The following is an 18,417-nucleotide window of genomic DNA, read 5'->3' as shown; positions in this document are numbered from 1 at the left end:
ATAACGTCCTTTTCCTGTCAGTAATTCTTTGTATTTTCATTCCCTTCCATCTAATAGTACAATGAGCCTCATCTGTTACCCTGAAGCCTTTCGCTTCTGTTGTTTTTCAGACTATTCGATTAAGCGGAGCCCTGCGGACGAACAACTAGCTGGCTAAAACTATGACCTTCGAAAGCTGAAACACATGGGAGATTTTCCTTGTTTAACGATTCCCTCATAACAAATAATCGTGCTCTTACTTGTTACGAACGTTAGGTCATAAACTCCGCCATGTCGCTGCAGTGCGTGTTCGATCATCGTAAATGGTGGAGGCGTCGTCGATGTACGGTAGCGTGATACGACAGTACGTTTTCAAACGTATTTAAAGCATTTAACAGGTAGTGCGTAAAATCCTTAGGCAAAGAAGGAACGTAAAGTAACCTGTGATGCCTAGAAGTTTCGTCTCCACCATTTACTACCGTTAGCTAACTGCAATATTCATTTGATGCCTGAACTCAATGAAGAGGCAGATGAGAGACAGCGATCAAAAGAAGATTAAATGTACCACAGGAGATTTTGTTGCTCGAAGACTTATTCGAATTTTCGTAGACATTCCGAACGAGATTACTGCTCAACCATTACATGGCATAGTGACTGAACCGTTAATAAAAGAGCTTTTTGTAATCGTTTGTCGGATGTCAGCATCTCTGTGGATCTGTACCTACGTATAGGGCTTGAACCAGGAGGTGGAGACACAGTGTCTTTTGCTATTGCTGCTGAGTCAATTGGACAGCGCTTATTTTGAAGCTACCGACTTAGATGTTCCTCGTGTTAAACGCAAGCAACAACACGTATACAAGGTGATCTACCTATTTTCAACATTAGGACAAAACTGAATCCCACTTCCGACGACCGAGCGCAACTGAGAGATTATCGCCAACAATATTAATGAAATTCATATTTCGCCGACTTTTCCAATATTTTCCTCGAGCAAAAGTTCCTCATTGAACATTGTAACGATAGGCGTGAGATGCGCGTGCTCTACGTCATAGCCACATAAACTCTCCCTGTGTATCCCTCTAACTTTGCCCCATATTGGCTAGGTTTGCCTAAAATTACGCATTAGGCTCTCTCTACCTTGTTTACTGGTTTGCGTCGAAACTGAGTTCGTGATGAGAAGTACTTTTAAACTATTTTTATTAAAGCATTTTCCAATTGATCTGGTTTAAGCTTCTACTATGTAATACAAATATTCTAAACTTGTATTGTTGATATGTGCAACTAGTATATAGCAATGTTACATGTGATCAATCAGTACGGATAAAATAAGAGTTTAACACATATTCCAATAATAATCGAAATCGGGCCTGATTTTATCCTTTAGACTATATCTATGTATACACATATATATTTGACAAATATATAAAAAAAGATTCAAACCTGCAAGAGATTTTACTCCATATATGCTCATGTAGATTGCACCTACGACAAAAAAGTGTTTCTTAAAAGCGTGGTAAAAAATAAGGTCTCGCTATATTTCTGAGGGACGCCACAAGAATCCTCTACAGTAAAACTAAAAGTTGTCTAAGATGCCGAGAAACTAAGTACGATTAAATGCAGTCTTGGCCGCGAACTATACTTACTTTAAGTTTCATACAAAAGGCTATTTGTCGTGGAGTTAGCTACGCAATCAATAGGCAAATACATAGTCTTAATGGATGGCCGATAAACGTGCATAGATCCGTTATTAACGTGGCGTTTCAGTAATGTTGTAAACGTCTAGAGCCACACAGATATTCAGGACTTCTTCGCATCGGTGCGATCGCAGCAATGACATTAACTGCGAAAAATTTTACTTTATATATATATATACATAAAGTATGATGTATGTATAAAGTGCTTCCGGCATAATGGTCATGCTCGCGGATGCTGAAGACGTAGAAAAAAGGAACGGACACATTAAGGACCAAAGCTGAACTTGAACGGTCCGCTGAAATTTGAGTGAGTCGAGACGAACGTGGGAGCTAAAATTGCTGTAACGACGGGCTCTAAGTTGAAACTTCTCGACCCACCCATCACGTACGTCAACTGCGTGCTTTAGTAATAGTTAGCCGACTTTCCAGCAAAGGCCTATTGATTTACATAAACATGGCTAGTAAGCCAGTTCACATTCACACGACAGTCAGCCTCTGTTGGCTGTTTTCTCTGCGCGGGTTTAAAAAGTCAGCCCCGTATCGCTTTATAGGTACAATAGTTTGTCTTCGCAAAACTAATGCATGAAAGCTTTTATCCGTTCGAATAGATTCAAACAGGTTATCCCAAACGAGCTTCGTTCTTACCGACTCACATTTCGTATAATGAAGATCATTAATGATACATCATCATTCGATGATTGAAACGGCATAAATACATAGTGCAATGACGTCTTTTAGCTGTGACGCTCGAACGGTGTTGCCTAAGGTTTCGGTTAACATATTTATTATTATTGTTATTATCACAACTAATTATTGTTTGTCTAATTATCTGATACTTCAGATTGTCATGTTCTACGAAATCGAACTTGTTAGCGGTTGATACAGTCGTCGGTAGGAGTTCAGCTCACCCAGCCATGGCCTTTTTATAGTCATCATTTCAAAGAATCCATAAATATTTAGAACAAGCTCTCTGTCTACACTTGAGAATGTAGAAGTCGTAAAACGTGTAACGATGATTCACCACCATCAATGCAGTTGCGTTTCATCAATTTATCTTTTTCCCGGCGCCATCTAAAATACATACCCATGGAACAATCAGATACAGCCATTATTTGTGACCAACTGCGGCGCTCGCTGTGACCTCACTGGTCGAGGCTAGCTTGAGAAACAGCAATGGCCTTTGTATAGAAATCTCCCGACGGTACAGCATAAATGAGACACAATGTGAAAACTATTTCATTATAACATAATAACGTATAATAGACGGATATCCTGGTAATTATATGAGTATTAACCAAGCTCTGTTCCAATGAATGTTTATGTAAATGTTTTGTGAACTGGCAAATTTCGTCCACGACACTCCTTGGTCCGGCAATCCTGTTGATAATGTCAGGTATCCCTGGCAAAACCGTCCCAAAAGCGATCGATGCATGTCGACGTCAAGCCTCAGTATAATAAAAAAAGACAAAGCTAGAATTCGTCATTCATTGCGGTTTATATTGTTTTGGCCTCTTTGTAATTTTATGTTTTGTCTTACCGAGGTATATAAACTTGTTCCTCGTATAACGGGTAGCTGTACATCCGGCAAAGTGCTAACTGGTTTTGCTGAAAATGTAGGATCGCAGGCCTAGGTGATTTATTAAATCGTCTACCGAAAAAAAAAAGACTGTCCAAAAATCAACTTAGATTATTGTTACGCATTTGTATATAAATAGGGTTTAATGTTTTATAAGTAATCTATAAGTACAATGCGCTCATTAATAGAGTGCCCGATCTGCCGCTGGCGAACGACTGACCTAAAAGTGATGTATCCGTAACATAATTACACTGAATTCAAAATGTCATTATTGGAAACCGACAACGTACCTGTAACTAGTTTATATAATCGTTTGTGAAAAAAATTTATATTATAGATGCAATGAAAATAGCAAAAAATTTAAAAAAAAAAAACTGTTTGCTTTTAAATTCTCCAAACAGATTTAAATAAAAATGTCATTCAAAATGCACAGCGCCATACACTTAGTAGATACCGTGAAAAACAAGGGACATTGGTTATAATCTATCTTACTGTACCATATCCACTTACTGCTATATATTACACTTTGTCGTTCAAATAATAACAACCCGATATAACACAAGCTCTTATTTGTTTAACCTGCGTTAGCGTCGACTGTTGTTGCATCACGATAGTATCGTACGAAGTGGATGAAATACCGGTTGAGGTCCTACCTCTGGCCCTTGTCACTTGCGCCTATTATTAAAACCCGGGTTCTGCATTGATGCCACCGCCAGACCTCTGCTCTCGCTTCTCTTCTTTTATTCAGCCAGTTCCAACAAAAAACGCTAAACGACAATATCTGAGGACACTACGGCGCCATGACTCATCAGGTACATTGTTACAGTGTTGGAGACGAACAGGAGGTTGCAGGCCCAGAAGGGACGGGCCTGGAGGGCGGAAACGACGATGTGTTCCACTGTTTTTAATGAAGTCTTCTTCAACACTTGGATTCGCCTTTGCGCCTTTCGATCGGCGTGAGTGTTACATGGCGTCCGCTAGGGAGCGCTACAGTCTTTACGGTGACCTCGTCTTCGAGTGCGCAAACTCCTCTTTCACTTTCCTTCCCTCTTTCGTTGTCGTCCTCTCCTTTAGCGTGGCGTTGTGTGACTCCAGATTACTCCGCACGGAATGCAGGAGTGGCCTTAGATGCCAAAATTGCCTGTGTGAGGGGTTGTTAGAATGCTGCTGGCGTCTCCCACTTGCGCGAGCAATAGACGGTGACGGCGCGAACGTCGACAACACGAACAACGGAAATTTCTTACGCTCATTGAACTCATTCACGGCTCTCATGAGCCCGGCCAAGCTTAAGCCATGTTGGAGAAATGCGATAATATATATTGCGTCAACTAGAAAATATGACTACTGGTGCAGTGTCGCAATTGCGCTTAACCTCATTGAATTATTGTTTGACTAAGTATTTTGGTAAGGAGGCAAATAAGGCGAAAAAAACTAGCATGATGTAATTTTATTCTTGTATTTTTGATTATTTCATCTACCACCCCCATAGACATTACTAGATGTAGTTTTGTCAAGGCACCATATGGAAGAAAAAATTCATTGGTCCAAGGGTCCATTCGTCGAATTGCAGTAGCTCGTCGGAAGCGCCGCCAAACCCCTTAATGTCCGTCTCCGTAAAAACGTTTCGTACGCACGTGTCACTTCTGTAACTCAAACCCCTAATACAAAAGACCGGCATAAAAGTGTAGTCCAAAGTAGAGTTTAGTAGCGGTGTTCTCTAGGGCGACGTCGGACAAGTCGGTTGGAGGACTGAGTCCCATCCGATACGACCCACCCGCAAATAGTCCATTGGGAGGTAGTCGTCTTACAGTTCGTGAACATCAACGAGACAGTGGAGACAGTATGGAGAACGATATGGACGGGGATTGGATAAGGCTACGGGGAAGAGGAAATAATCGGAAGGGGAGGGTAGATGAGGCCGACTTAAACGGGTGGTGCGCTCGGCATCTAGTAAGTAGCTGCTTCCTTTTTGTAAGTTGGAATGGAAGCGGCGAACGTGACAAAAACTCCGGCTACTTCGGCCGTTTGTTGTGGCGCTACCAATGCGGGCGAAAAGGGGGGAATGGGCCGTTTGCGAAACCCCGAAGCTTATGTGTCGCCAGTTGTCTTCGCAGCATGGACTTCGGCTGATGCGTTAGCAATGGCTTAGAAATTGTCTGCACTTTCGCAACAGACCCAGAACGAGTTAAAAAATGAGGATATGAAAGCAGCAGAAGCAGGACACATGTAGTTGTATATCAGCCAGCACCACTGCATCTTCTACCAACATTACAACTGTCAGTCGTTTCAGCGTTGTCGGTAGCTGCACCACCAAATTATTTTTAGCGAGTACTGAACTGACGATAAACGCCACCCCCTTCGTTGTAAAAAGCTTGTATATCCTTTTCTCACCTGCACTCTCCTAAGCGACACGTGCGTCGTATAGCAGTCGACAACAAGGCTTCCGCCTAGCGTCAATGTTTAACTGTACCCTGTCCCCAGGTACCCCGCGGTACTTCACCACCTGTCTTGGTATTGGTCGGCAACTACGATTTGCGGTTATGCAAAGCAGTAATCGTTGTGTGCATGGGGGGGGGGGAGGGGTCAAGTGTTATGCGTTTACGGGGTTCAGATATTTGCTTGCTTTGTCTGCCGTCTCCTTCGGCGTAGTCTGGCTTCCCTCCATTTCCGAAGGCCGCCGCATGTTTAGCTCTCAACAACTTTTGGGGTAATCAGGTACCCAGGGAAGGCCGGTGGAACTAATCAGATCGCACACATACAAGACGCAATGTTTATTAGGGGGACGCTTGAAAGGGACGCATAACGACAGTGTGGAGAACCGACTGTCGAACGTGTCGCTATTGGCACCGGTCCTGACAGATCCCTCACTTGCCCACCAACTGATAGAAATAAAAGCAGCATCAGCAGTGAGCAGATGAACTGAGTTGTGTGCTGCCGTAGCCAGCAGTGCAGTGGAGCTTTAGAACCCGCCATCGGCCCTCCGCCTGAGTAGCTAGACTGCGTTGGGGACTACTCGGTGTCCATGTAGCCCACAGAACAAGATCGCCGGGCATAGCAAGGGGTTTCGTTAGGTTGCTACCGGGCCGCCGTTTGGTTGGACCCTTCGCAGTGGCTCCACAGCAGCCCTCCCTCTCAAAAGCTGTGTTGGGTGACCCTCTCTTCTCTTTCAGGCGACGCTTCCATTAAGGAAGTACGGGACGTGTGGGGTAGCAGGTAGCAGGCACCAGGCTAGCGAACGACGGAAGCCGATTGGGTTGCGAGTGGGTCGCGGACAACGAAATGAGAGATCAACGTTCGTGACCACTGGCTGTGCTGTATTCTTCGTTGCGTACTGTTGTCGTATTACGAGAGGGGTCTGCAACAACGATGATCTAGTGAGGCGGAAGTCTGTGTTCCATTCGTTCCCATTATGGAGCTGAGTGTAGTAACGCAGGGATCTCGTGAAGATTAAGCAGGAGCTTGTGGATTGCGCCAAGGTTCGACATCGATGTAGCATTTTTACAATGGCGTTGTCTCAACGCATCGCATCGTGTGGACGTTTTCGCATGGACAACAACAGGAAACAGAAGATGTAAAGATTTATTAGTGAGTGAGGCGTACTGTACAATTATTAAACGTTCTATGCTGCGGATTCTGATTGTAAATAGTTACGCTGAATAATAGGATCGAATCAAATCACAAGTGGTGTTATTGCTACTAAAGGTGCAAGCCGATGATACGATGGGAAACGTTACCCAAATTGCTCGCCCTAACTTTCATGGTGTTACCAACAGCTACAAGCAGGTGCCGAAAGATTCCTATCATGTTAGACTAGATTTGTAGGCTATCAGGTGCGGTTGTATCACCTCTGAAGCCCGCAGTGAAATAAGCGGATTGTCGTTTAAGTCATTATCCTGCAAGTTACAGTATTGTCTTGCTGAACGTATCTAAGTGCTTCCCAAAGTGTCACTTTTGTACGAGTGTGCTTGGTGTGCATTTTCTGACGAGGATTGCGTCTAAACGAAACCCGAGGCAGCGGAATGAACGTTGGTTGTTGGGGCTGGCATGAACGAGTGGCGTTATAGCCCGAGGAGTCGATCAGCGCAAAAAGACGCTGGTAAGTACCATAGTAAAATGGTCGAGCCATTGGTGAGATCCTCTCGCAAGCGTGCTGTCCGAGGTGGCTGCATCGTCGACTGCCGTGATAACAAAATTGCAGCGACTGGTCCTACCGCAATAGTCGGTCAATGTTTGTCATTCAGAGCACCGTCAAGATATATAATAGCACCCTAACACGAATCTTTTCCGCTTAAATAGAAATTTATGTGGTGTAGGTCACTTTTGCGAGCGTGTGTCAGTATCGAGTTCAACGAGCTAACTGCTGCTGAGTGCTGGCTTCAAATCTTTTCGTTATTTTTTTACGATATTTTAAGCAGACACATCCAAGCTTTGCCTAAGTGGTACGTGCAGCCTTAGAAACCCTTATGGTAAAAGAGACCAGCCGGGTCTGCACAGCCCCTTTATTGTGAAATTTCGTTGTAAAATGGGATACAAGAACGAAATCGTGCTCTATGCGAATAGCTTCTCAAAGCGCTGTTATCACTATCAAAAAGAATTCCGATATCGATCCGAGGAGACAAATAATTCAAAACACGAAACCCGCAATCCACAACTCGTTGGAGACAATTGTTCATCCAACGAAATGAAAAATATACGTTTTCATCGTAGCCCTATGCGTTTGTTGCTGCTATCCATCAGTCTATGGATTCTGAGGGTCTACCGGTTCGATCTTTCTCATCTCCACTTTCCACCATTCCTTTTCACCTATCCGCCTACCAACTCTACAACGGATAACTATATCACATCGAATCGCTCAAGGAACGTGTGAACCCGGCCGACTTAGTACACACGTCTTTTTCTCTAGAAGACCGACGCCGAGGATATCGGGACAGGGCGACAGAACCAGCAATCAACAGTCGTTCCGAAGACGAAAGAACGAACGGGAGTTTCCTTTTACCATTCCTTCTTCCTTCTTATGGTCTTTCTTCTCGCCACTGCCCCTATTTGCCCCACAACCTCGGTTGTAAGATGCTAAAATTGGAGCTGCTGGGAACCTCGATCGGGCTAGACAGTAGGTGGTACGTTGAGTCGTCGTGATCGCTCGTACGTTTGTGGTACATCCAGCGTACTGAGCAGAGTCGTCATTCTATTCAGTTCCACTGAATGCCAGATTAGTTCCGCCCATGAGGTTTCCGCAGCCGCGAAATCTCACTGCCCAAGGAAAAAAGAAGGTATACATACGGGTTTTTTTTCAGGGAAGGAGGAACTCACCCGCACTATTTCAACGGACAAATACAGTAAAGCAGGTCACAATAACCTAAAGCAATGCAGCAAAAAGAGACAGACAGAGCGAGTTTTCGTCGCTGGCCTCGGGCGATACAAAGCTGTTTCCAGAGTCGGCACTGAGGGCGCTGTTCGTGGGACCTCTGAAAGCCGTCCGCCCACTATCCAGACGTCAGTCGTAGCGACGCCAGCGGCAGAGGCAGCACATATCATCAGGGCTCCTGGGCGAACCCTCAGTTCTTTCACAATCCGTTAGTAAACCTCTGTATCTCTAGCGTCTGCCGTCCTTGCTTCAAGATAACCCATGAATTGACAGGATTCGCACCGTTCCATAGCTGCTGAAACTCTCGTAATATAAGAAACGCCTAAGCAGAACATATAGCTAGATAAAAGATAAATAACCTGTATTTTTATTAGCGTATTTCATATGCATCGACACTTATTTTCAACGATTTAGACGAGCACTACGTGGGAAGCTTCTAAGATAAGTTTTACTACGCAGTCTACCGAACCTAAAAAGCCTAGCCTAATTCCATAATCGTATGTACTCCACGGCGCACTATGGTGCCGTATGAAGATTCTAAGTACGTAACTTGACGTTTCCTTGATGTTTCACTAATAACAATGGCAAACTAATCGACAACAGTAGTATCGATAACGCAAACTTCGATGCCTCAAAAACAATTGTTGACACATCTGATCAATCCACTTTAACTTGATGGCGTTATTTGCTGTGGACATTTGAATACATTCACTAATTATTAGAACTTTGTCTTGTCCAGTTTGAATTTTGGCCGACATAAACATTCAGTGTTACGGCATGCCTATATATTCGTTCCTGTTCATTGATATTCTAAGTAATAGATTTTCGTCTATGCAATAACGCCATTGCGCACGCGATTTCTATATAAACGTAAGACATAAGCTAAATATATAGCCCTGTCGATGTCGTCGTTGTAAGTGACCACTTCTAGCCTAATGTAAGTTCTCTGCCATTCAAAGTTACGGATCATCTACAACATATGAATAGAAGTCAGTGACGGCTGATTTGATTTCAGCGTGTGCTGATATCGTAATTCCTTGGAAAAATCAAGACGCAAGCAATTTCATCTACAAAAGTGTTGCCGAAGAACGTAGTCAGTGGGGATTTATTTATGGACGCTACAGCCATACGTCAGTCTCAGGTGTAAAGGGGAGTTTTCAGCAGAAATAGATCAAGACTTGATTCCACATTAAACAAACGACGGATGTCCACGAAGCGGCGAAACGTTACAGAGAAATCATTATATTGACCACTTTCAAAAATTAGAATTCAAGTAAATGTTTCTATATTCTGAATATAGTATTACTAAGGGAAATATGTGCCATTTTGATAAATGCTCTTTAACCATTTCTCTGGTGCCACCATAGAACTTCCTTCGATGGTTTGGCGCATCCCTCAAAATAAAAGCCAAATTAAAACAACTACGAGTGTACCAAAATATATCATATTTATGGGGGATAGACAATGCCATTTCGTTTTACTATTTCCGGTAGATTTTTTTCAATAGTTTGTTGTAGAAGCCCGAATTAGTCGTTTTGCGCAAGTGGCAGCAGCAGCAGCTTACAATGCTTTTCACGTAGCATCACTTCCTTTGGCATCAGCCTGAGCTTTGCCAAATCTGGAACACTTTCTTTAGTTTGCACGTTATTATCGTATGTGACCCACTTTTATCACCTGAAATCGTTAGATGGCTCGATTCTGTAATGTGTCGTAAATCTTTTGCATCGATTCATGTGATACTCAAACATTTAGAGTTTTTTTTAATTAAGTTAACTTTCGTCAATGTTTGTTTGATGGTGGTTCAATCCCTTGATGATACCGTGCTCACCTTTCATAGTAATTTTACTTTAATTTTTGCTAGTAATTGGTCGACCACTACGGTGAGCATCTCTCGCATCGAAATTTCTAAAACTAACGCGATAGAACGATTTTTATACCGCTTGTCGCGATAACACATCTTGACTATAAAAAGCACGAGTTTTTTTATGGCCTTGGGCAGGATTTGTACTTTTATCGTGGTCAAAATTGGTTAAATAAATCGATTTTGTAAAAAAAAAACATCACTCAGCTTCAAAGCGTTCTATTTTAAGTCTGAATGAAGAAACTCTAACGATTTTAACACACCTGCTACTGCCGGATTTTAGCCTTCGAGTGACACAAACGCCGGCCCGGCCCGACCCGACCCGACCCGACCCGACGCAACCCACATTACGTCACATACGACGCATACGTACTTTAGAGTAATATAGATGAAAAACAATCAGTATCTTTTCAGCAACCCAATATTAAATTGTTCTTCTTAAATTTTACTGCTTTATATATATATATATATATAGACACTCTCGTTGTTAAGTTATCGTATGTATAAGTCCAAAAATTACTGATATTTTCAAAGCTCTTTACACTTACGTATCCTTTAAAAATATCGGTAGATGAGATATTTAAAGCAAATCAACTCTTCCATCTCCAGAAACGGAATCCTACAACCGTAAGATAGTTAGAAAAGAAATAATTTTCTATAGTCGGTTTCGTCGAACACTTGACGTCTTCTAGTTTTATAGATCCTTAATAACCTTACGGAAATCAAACTGTTTACCTAAAAATCATTGTTGTTTTCTGAAGTTCGGGGGATTTGATTTGAGATAGCTGCCGAATGACTCTCTGCGGATCATATACACAACGAGGTTCGTACAGCCGGGAATTTCAAATCTGCCCCACGACTTAACATACAACACGCATACAGCATTCGTTGACCGGTTTAACAAAAGTCACAATTTTTTTGTTCCTCTAAAGTCCCCTAATCCTCCTGCATGGAACGCCACCAGCTGCTAAATTAAGCAATTTTTTCACCATATGAAGCTAATTTTCATGGTTACTAAGCGAATTGTTGCCTTAAGACGTCTTAAAATATAGAAGTATCAATCACAGATTGTCTCCACTTCTTCTAAAGTAAAACTTTCAATTAATGCCTTTCTCTTTTCCCGAAAAAGAGTATTTTTATTATGCGTTTACCATGAATGGTTATTGCGCCTCTACGATCCTGAAGCGTCTTAGCTCGGTTCGAACAAGCGTCATCCCTAAGACGTCGTTACCATTGCCAAATGTGTGAGACAATGGTCTTTCGGGCAATGGTAAAATGAATCTAGTGATTTTTAGTACTGTTTGTGCGTAAGCGTGAAAACGCTATCAAGAAAGTGTTGTACCAAGGAAAACTGGTTTTGGTGAAAGGTATAGAGGACGTCGCATCGATCCTAATACAAATGAACTGGAAGCATCTTGGGAAACAGTTTTTTTTCCAACGGAATGAATTTGTGAAGCATTTAAATGCAAAAATGGCATTATTTTCGCGGGATTTTGACTCAAATCGATTACTTTTTAAAGCGGTCTAAAATACCTATGAAGGATAACAAAATTTTACCTTTTTATTCAGGTACACGGAATAACCGCAGTGGGTAACAGATTAGGAAAAGGACGGTGACAACTTAATTGCTTCAAGTTCTATTGGCTAAGTTACGTACTATGTCAGACGACTACGAAAAGAAAAGTGTTTGCGGCTGGTTTTTATCTCGAGGCCATCTTACGTGTCTCTAACTTCAGTAGACAGACAGGTAACCATTGCGCCATTTAGGGTCTTTCAAGCTGCTTTAAAGTTACAGGAGAGTTTGGTGAAATGACTGAGTTACTGTATCTAAACAAGGGAGGCAAGGTCGCCGAACAATTGAAGCAACTTAGTTAGACTACTAGGATAGTGTAATGAAATAAAGCACGTACCTAACGGAATAGGTCAGATAATACGGATATTATTTAAAATATACGGGTGTGAAGATTTGTAATGGAGCAAAACGTATAACTGTAACAAGCTAACGCTGCAGGATCCCTGCAGCAGGACAGGAGAATAACGGCATTAAGTTCAAGTTCAGTACTCGCCTCAGATTCGGTCTGATTAGAGTGCACGAATGATGTTGAACAACGTCCCTTTTGCATAATTAGCGCGGATGATGCGCGAGCAAAGAGTGACTGGATCTCGATGCCCATAGATAAACGTATTTACATGCGTAGTGCTATTCTCCACTATCGAAACTCTGTGAAAACAGCCGTTGGCTCCTGATATTTATAGAGCGGAACTATAAACGTATGCTATAAATTCTAGGTCAGAAATGCACTGTCCTGCCAAGCAAGCTATGGTGTTACCTTGTATACATGCTATCTCAAACCAGCAGAAATCTCTATTAGTTGTATGTGGAGAGTTGTGAGATTTTTTTAGACTCGCATAAACTGATATTCGGCCGTATACTAAATGCTCTGAAGTTACTTCAGGGTAGTCTATTTTTATTCAACTGGAATGGCAATACGCACTTTCAGTCTGTGTATGATGAAAGGGAATACACTGATCAGGAGCAAACTGTTATTCCATCTATAAGGTCAGCGGCTTCAAGCCTCCGTACATACACTGTTATAAAGTGACCGTCGTCATTCATCCGGCTAGCCAGTGTACCAACGCCCTTAATAAGCCGTTCATCTGTAAATGTTAGAAAAAAAATACGACCAACAAAATGTTATTCGGCTTTTTTGTAGATTCTAATGCCGGACCGTAAATCTCTTTCTATATATACAAGGGAAGTTTAATTTCGAAAATTTTGAAATTATTTTTTGGAAAACTGGCGGTTTTTGTTGTATACATGTATATATGTGCTCGGTGGTTTCCATAATTTTGTATTGATTTTTCTGCAAGCATTGTTCGCCGATTAGATAGATAACAATAGCGAACATGATGTGGTTATCTAGGTATAGCGAAGCTAAGCTTGACGGTGGTTATACATAGGTATGTTTCGGATCTGGATCACAAAATTAGACGACAGAAAGTTTTTCTACTCTGTAGATAGGTTTAAATATTGAGTCATGTAGCTATCTAGAAGTAGCATGTGCTTTCTGCTGACTAGCCAGATAAACAAGTGATCTTTTTAACAAATTCGAAGCTGTTTCTGCACGTAAAAAAGGACCCTGACTTTTGGCATCTAGCTAGTACTGGCCACAGATAGCATATTGCATGGTCTGTGAACTCATTACCGAATATTAGCAAGAGCAATCATATTAACCGTAGGCATATCAAGAGATTTGTATCATACGAACGCTGTACATACATGCATACGCGTGCAGCAAAACATCAAAGAGCCAATTCTGCATTAGGTACGCTTTGTATGAAGTGACACTCCTTCCTCATCTCTTTTAGGGTACAGTTCCTCTAGTTCCTGTGTATTGTATAACATAGTCAAATTGAGCTGAGCTACTTCGTTCGAGTCGAGAACTGCGACCCTTGACCCAGACTCGTGTTCATAATGCTGCCGATTTTTTCGCTGTCTGCCCAGATCTAGCCTGAATCATCTAGGCCCTCCTGTAGCGTCGGTCGAAGCGACCGATTGCGTTCCGTACAGTGTCATCCCTGTGGAGTGTTACCTTTGAGTCTTGCCTAAACAATGGGGACAGCCACCAAGTGGTTTCTGGAGTAATGATTTCTGAATATTATTGCTGCAACACAAAAGACGTGTAGGGTTATCAAACAATGCCCCAAAGGCCGAGCACAGTTCGCGATCAAAAAGAATGGACCTTTTGCAAACCGTCGAAGCCAGTACTAACTCCACAGGTATTGGTTGCTTAGTGTGGCCTATCTATTGCCTATCACGGCAAGGCAAAATTCGGCTAACAACAAATCCCAAAGGGAATAATCTGTCACAGCGCTATTAATATTACTATTATTACAGTACAGAATAAGCTTTTCATTGAGTCAAGTGCTTTTTCAAGTAAAGCCTACATTTTTGCCGATTGCAGGCCTAATCGCCCTAACCCGTAAGTCGACATTCTACACCACACCAAGCGATGTGTGGTCCTGTTATTGAATTCAGTTTTCTCTACATTAAACTCCTTTCTACTGCAAGCGAAATAACAAACGCTTTGTCCCTCTTCCATTTTTTTTGCGGCGACTGACTGCACACGGCTGGTAATGCCAGGACAACGAACGTACAATAACGCAGTGAAACGACTGCGTCGATACCAGTATATTACTCGGTTGTTCATTCAGCTTACCTCGAGAGCCGTTCATCTTGCCGGTCTCAAATGATCCGTCCTCCGTCGTGCGGGAAAACGTACAGGTGTGGATCCATGTGCACCTCGCATGCTGGCCACCAATTTTATATATATATATATATATATATATATATATACATATGTAGTGGAAGGATCGCTAGACATGGTATGGCGATCAAATACAGCCGTATTTGCGTCCGAGTCATTGATGCCAGCGTCTTTTAGGCTCGATAAGCTTGACAAAGCATAATAACAGAGTATTGGTGCAATGTTGTATTTTCCCCAAGCGTTCAACGGTCTCTTTGTGAGTTTACTAAGTTTACGAGAAGGGAGCAGAATAAGGCTAGATTAGCGTAAAGAAGGAAGAAAATAGGATAACTGGTCAGCGACTGATATTTTTGCTGCAAAATACTACAGCACCCGAAATCGATATTGGGATATTATCATATTGCAGTCTTACAAAAGCGGTTATTGTAAACGGTTGAACCCATTCTAAAGAGCGAATCGTGACGACCGTGTTGGGAGTAGCAATTAGTAAAATTACCGTTTCAACGCAAGCAACCTTTCACCTAGGTGCGACAAATTAAAACTATTATGTATCCATACACATATAGAAAGACGATAGTTTTTTTTTATAGGATCCTCTATATAGATCAAAACGGTCAAGCTATTAAGGATGTTAATAAATGATAACAATAACGTATGGTTAAATCATAACAAAAATATAGGAGATATTTTGTTACTGATAATCATATATATATATATATATATATATATATATATATATATATATATATATATGTATTTTTTTTTTCACAGCGTATTACTGTAATTTTATATTTGAATTATTCATTTTCGACCAATGTGTATTACTTATAATACAATATGCACCGTGATCGACAATAAAAATGCATCCATCCTGTTCCTTTTTGTCCATCAAATAGGAATGTGTAGGAGGTCAGGAGTGGCAATAAGACGTTTCTGTTAGTAAGCTATTACTAGAAAAAGCAATGGTCCAAGGTAACATCAGTGAGCTTCGTAACGTTGGCAAAAGCCTTGCCAAGATCGATCTCATTTACATTGCCCTGAGAGACTAGGATCATAAAATTAAAATCTCGGCCAGCAGTTTACTATTCGCTACTCCGTAGTTAGGTTTATATGCTAAAGAAAATGTATTTCAAGAGTAGAGAAGCTACGACGAGCTACTTCCTTGAGCGAATTTATTTAAGGACAGATAAAAAGTAGGTTTCTCTTAGGACAGTAGAAGGTGATGATGTCGCGTCATGAGCCAGCCACCGAAGGTGACGCCTTCTTTAATTGGTAGCTTTATATTTAATTCAAATATATGTTTAACATCTGCAAAGTGTTCTCTTTGTAAAAATGTACACAGTATTATGAAGCACCGTTAACTTCATCGAAAACGTTGTTCGTGAAGCTACCTAAATAAACATTTTTTATTATTTAATTTCAATTTGATTCACGTTCGAGGTTATCTGCCCGCTCTGATAATTACAGCCACTGTTATGATTTAGAAGTTGTTTTCCTCTTCGTTCACACAGAATTATTCTTATAGGCATCCCTTCCATGAATGCGTCAAGGTTACCCCGCACTCAGTTCTCTTTGCCATTGATCTGCTGTGCATTTCAGGCGTAGGATGGCGACGCAGATCTTAAAGGGCAGAAGTATCTCGGAGCAAGCTCGACTTCCAAAATCGACCTATCCCCCACCTCCACTCATGTTTCAGGACCCCAGTCACCTGAACTCTGCGTTATCGCAGAATCTCCACACACACGAACTGTGCGATCTTCAACCGTTGCAGGTGCAATCACATTCCCCTCGCCATCTTCACACACATCTGCAAACTACCATTCTGCCTATTCCACTAAATATGCAAAACCATCTGCACAACCATTTGCACTCGGTGCAACATATCTTACCGCCAAACGGCCGAGGACCGACCAAAGGTGGTCACGTTGGCCCAGGCCCCCGTGCCCCCCAGCATAATATTCCATGCGCTTCACTCAAGAGCTCTGGCAAGCACCGTTCCTCAGGAAAGCTGAACGTTAACTGTGGGAACACAATTAGTTGTGTCTACATTGATAAGAACGGCGTTACGACAGCGACATGGAGCAAAGATGGTGAGTCTGAGTGCGAGTCAGCTGGTGGAAGTAGTATTTAAATGCGCTGATACTGACGCGATCGTCATGTCCCAGTTTTGCCTTTAAACGTGTACGTAATTCAGACAGAAGTAGATTAATTTTGTGACATCTAGTAACTGACAGATATGATTTTGATAAATTCAACACATATTGATCGTCACTTCGATGTCCTTCCTTTTATCGATACATCAAGTAGAAGTCTTCGATAGCAGCTTAGTGGACACAATTGATTCGGTTCCACGAAGCAATGTCAGGCCAAAAATAACAGCGTCCTATTGTGGTGTATCAAAAGGCTTCAGTGGCAGCACAGTTACAACTCAGCTAACTGGCAAGGCAATAAAAAGTATAGTAGAGCGACACGACCAGGTAAAAGCGATTGACGATTAACGCATGTCAAGGCAACGCATTTGCCTGTAGTACACTTAGGACATACGTAAGGCTTGCCATTGTCCAAAAGTCATCAAAAATCATTGTACAAGAGATGACCATTTTGAAATAGACACCGAATTGTGCACACGATTCATAGAATTCGGGAAAGCGTAAAATCTTTATATCACTTCCAATGCTTAAACAAACTACCCGGGAACACTATGTGTTTACATAATGCACTGGGATATGTGCACATTTTTCAACTGTGTTTCGTTAGTTCTATAGTTAAGTGGGCTGTAGGGGCAGTTGGCTTTGAAGTTAAGATCAACTTACTTAGTGAATTAACCGGTAGCAACCAGACATAGATCCAGCTAAATTGAATTGCTACGTTCATCTTACAGACAACCTGAGAGTGACGCACCTCCGTATAGACTAAATAGAATACTATTACTATATACAGTTCATTGTATCTTCCTAATTTTTTAACCTAGTTTTTTTCTTAAACAAAGTCTAACAAAGTATCTAAGTAGCGTATACAGTATACAAACAGCTGTGTGTAATTAAAATGTACGGCTTAAGTAAAAATCACTTACCACCAGATACTGTGGGTCATCAAGAGACATGGTCATTGCGTCAAATAGTATAATACTCTTCTCAGCATTAGCTAGATCTTTCCTCATAGAGATATCGGGAGCACAAGATGCCTCTATCATTCATTAGCACGACATTTTCTCCTTTGAAATCGTCACTTACTACCGTTGCAATCAACAAACAAAATATATATTTAAAAAAAAAAAACTTCTTTTCCATAAAGTCAATTTGACATTTTTATGTATGTATCAAATCAGTATCCGAGTATTATAGTATTAGAAGTAAAATTTATGGTGTTAACTATGAGTAAACATTGATCCCGTTACAGAGAATTGCCAAAATAACGGTGCCATAACAGCCTTGCTCTTTTGATAAAAGACTGGTAAATAATTAAGTTTCTTGCAATAGGGTCAGCGTAGATGCTCGACTAGAATGATTCTATGCGTCACATTCTAAGCATGCAATGTACATCGCTCAAGCTTTGAAGGCTCGTTTCTAAAGTTACACGTTAGCGAAAATTCAAGTTCAACCATGTATTGCATAAACTTCAACGAACCGAGATTCGCTAAGCATCGCTATTATCAGCATCATAGCAAAGTGTCT

At 41.5% G+C, this 18,417-nt stretch overlaps 1 protein-coding gene and 1 long non-coding RNA gene across 5 annotated transcripts in view; one reads left to right on the top strand and one right to left on the bottom strand.

Annotated features, from left to right (window-relative positions):
- The first annotated feature begins 6,445 nt into the window (after window positions 1-6,445).
- LOC111243876 (uncharacterized) overlaps window positions 6,446-18,417 on the top strand; it is a 203,399-nt gene continuing 191,427 nt past the window's right edge. For 2 of the 4 annotated variants that reach the window (XM_086980228.1, XM_086980225.1), the window contains exons 1-2: window positions 15,851-15,936; window positions 16,343-16,833. In XM_086980228.1, the coding sequence (XP_086836354.1) occupies window positions 15,854-15,936; window positions 16,343-16,833 (574 nt within the window). In that variant the 5' untranslated portion in view covers window positions 15,851-15,853. Of the gene's footprint in view, window positions 7,346-11,678; window positions 11,843-12,044; window positions 12,223-15,850; window positions 15,937-16,342; window positions 16,834-18,417 lie in introns of those variants that run through there. The other 2 variants (XM_086980227.1, XM_086980226.1) reach the window with 2 other exon arrangements.
- LOC111243880 (uncharacterized) lies at window positions 9,948-11,564 on the bottom strand. The gene is made up of 3 exons (XR_002670645.2): window positions 11,024-11,564; window positions 10,739-10,847; window positions 9,948-10,288 (listed from the first exon to the last, which is right to left on the bottom strand). It is a non-coding gene; the product is annotated as an uncharacterized LOC111243880 (long non-coding RNA).

The sequence above is a fragment of the Varroa destructor genome, unplaced genomic scaffold, assembly GCF_002443255.2.
Source record: "Varroa destructor unplaced genomic scaffold, Vdes_3.0 BEIS01000002.1, whole genome shotgun sequence".
Classification (NCBI taxonomy): domain Eukaryota; kingdom Metazoa; phylum Arthropoda; class Arachnida; order Mesostigmata; family Varroidae; genus Varroa; species Varroa destructor.
Note: the sequence above shows the minus strand (reverse complement) of the source record. Positions and strands in the feature narration are given on the sequence as shown.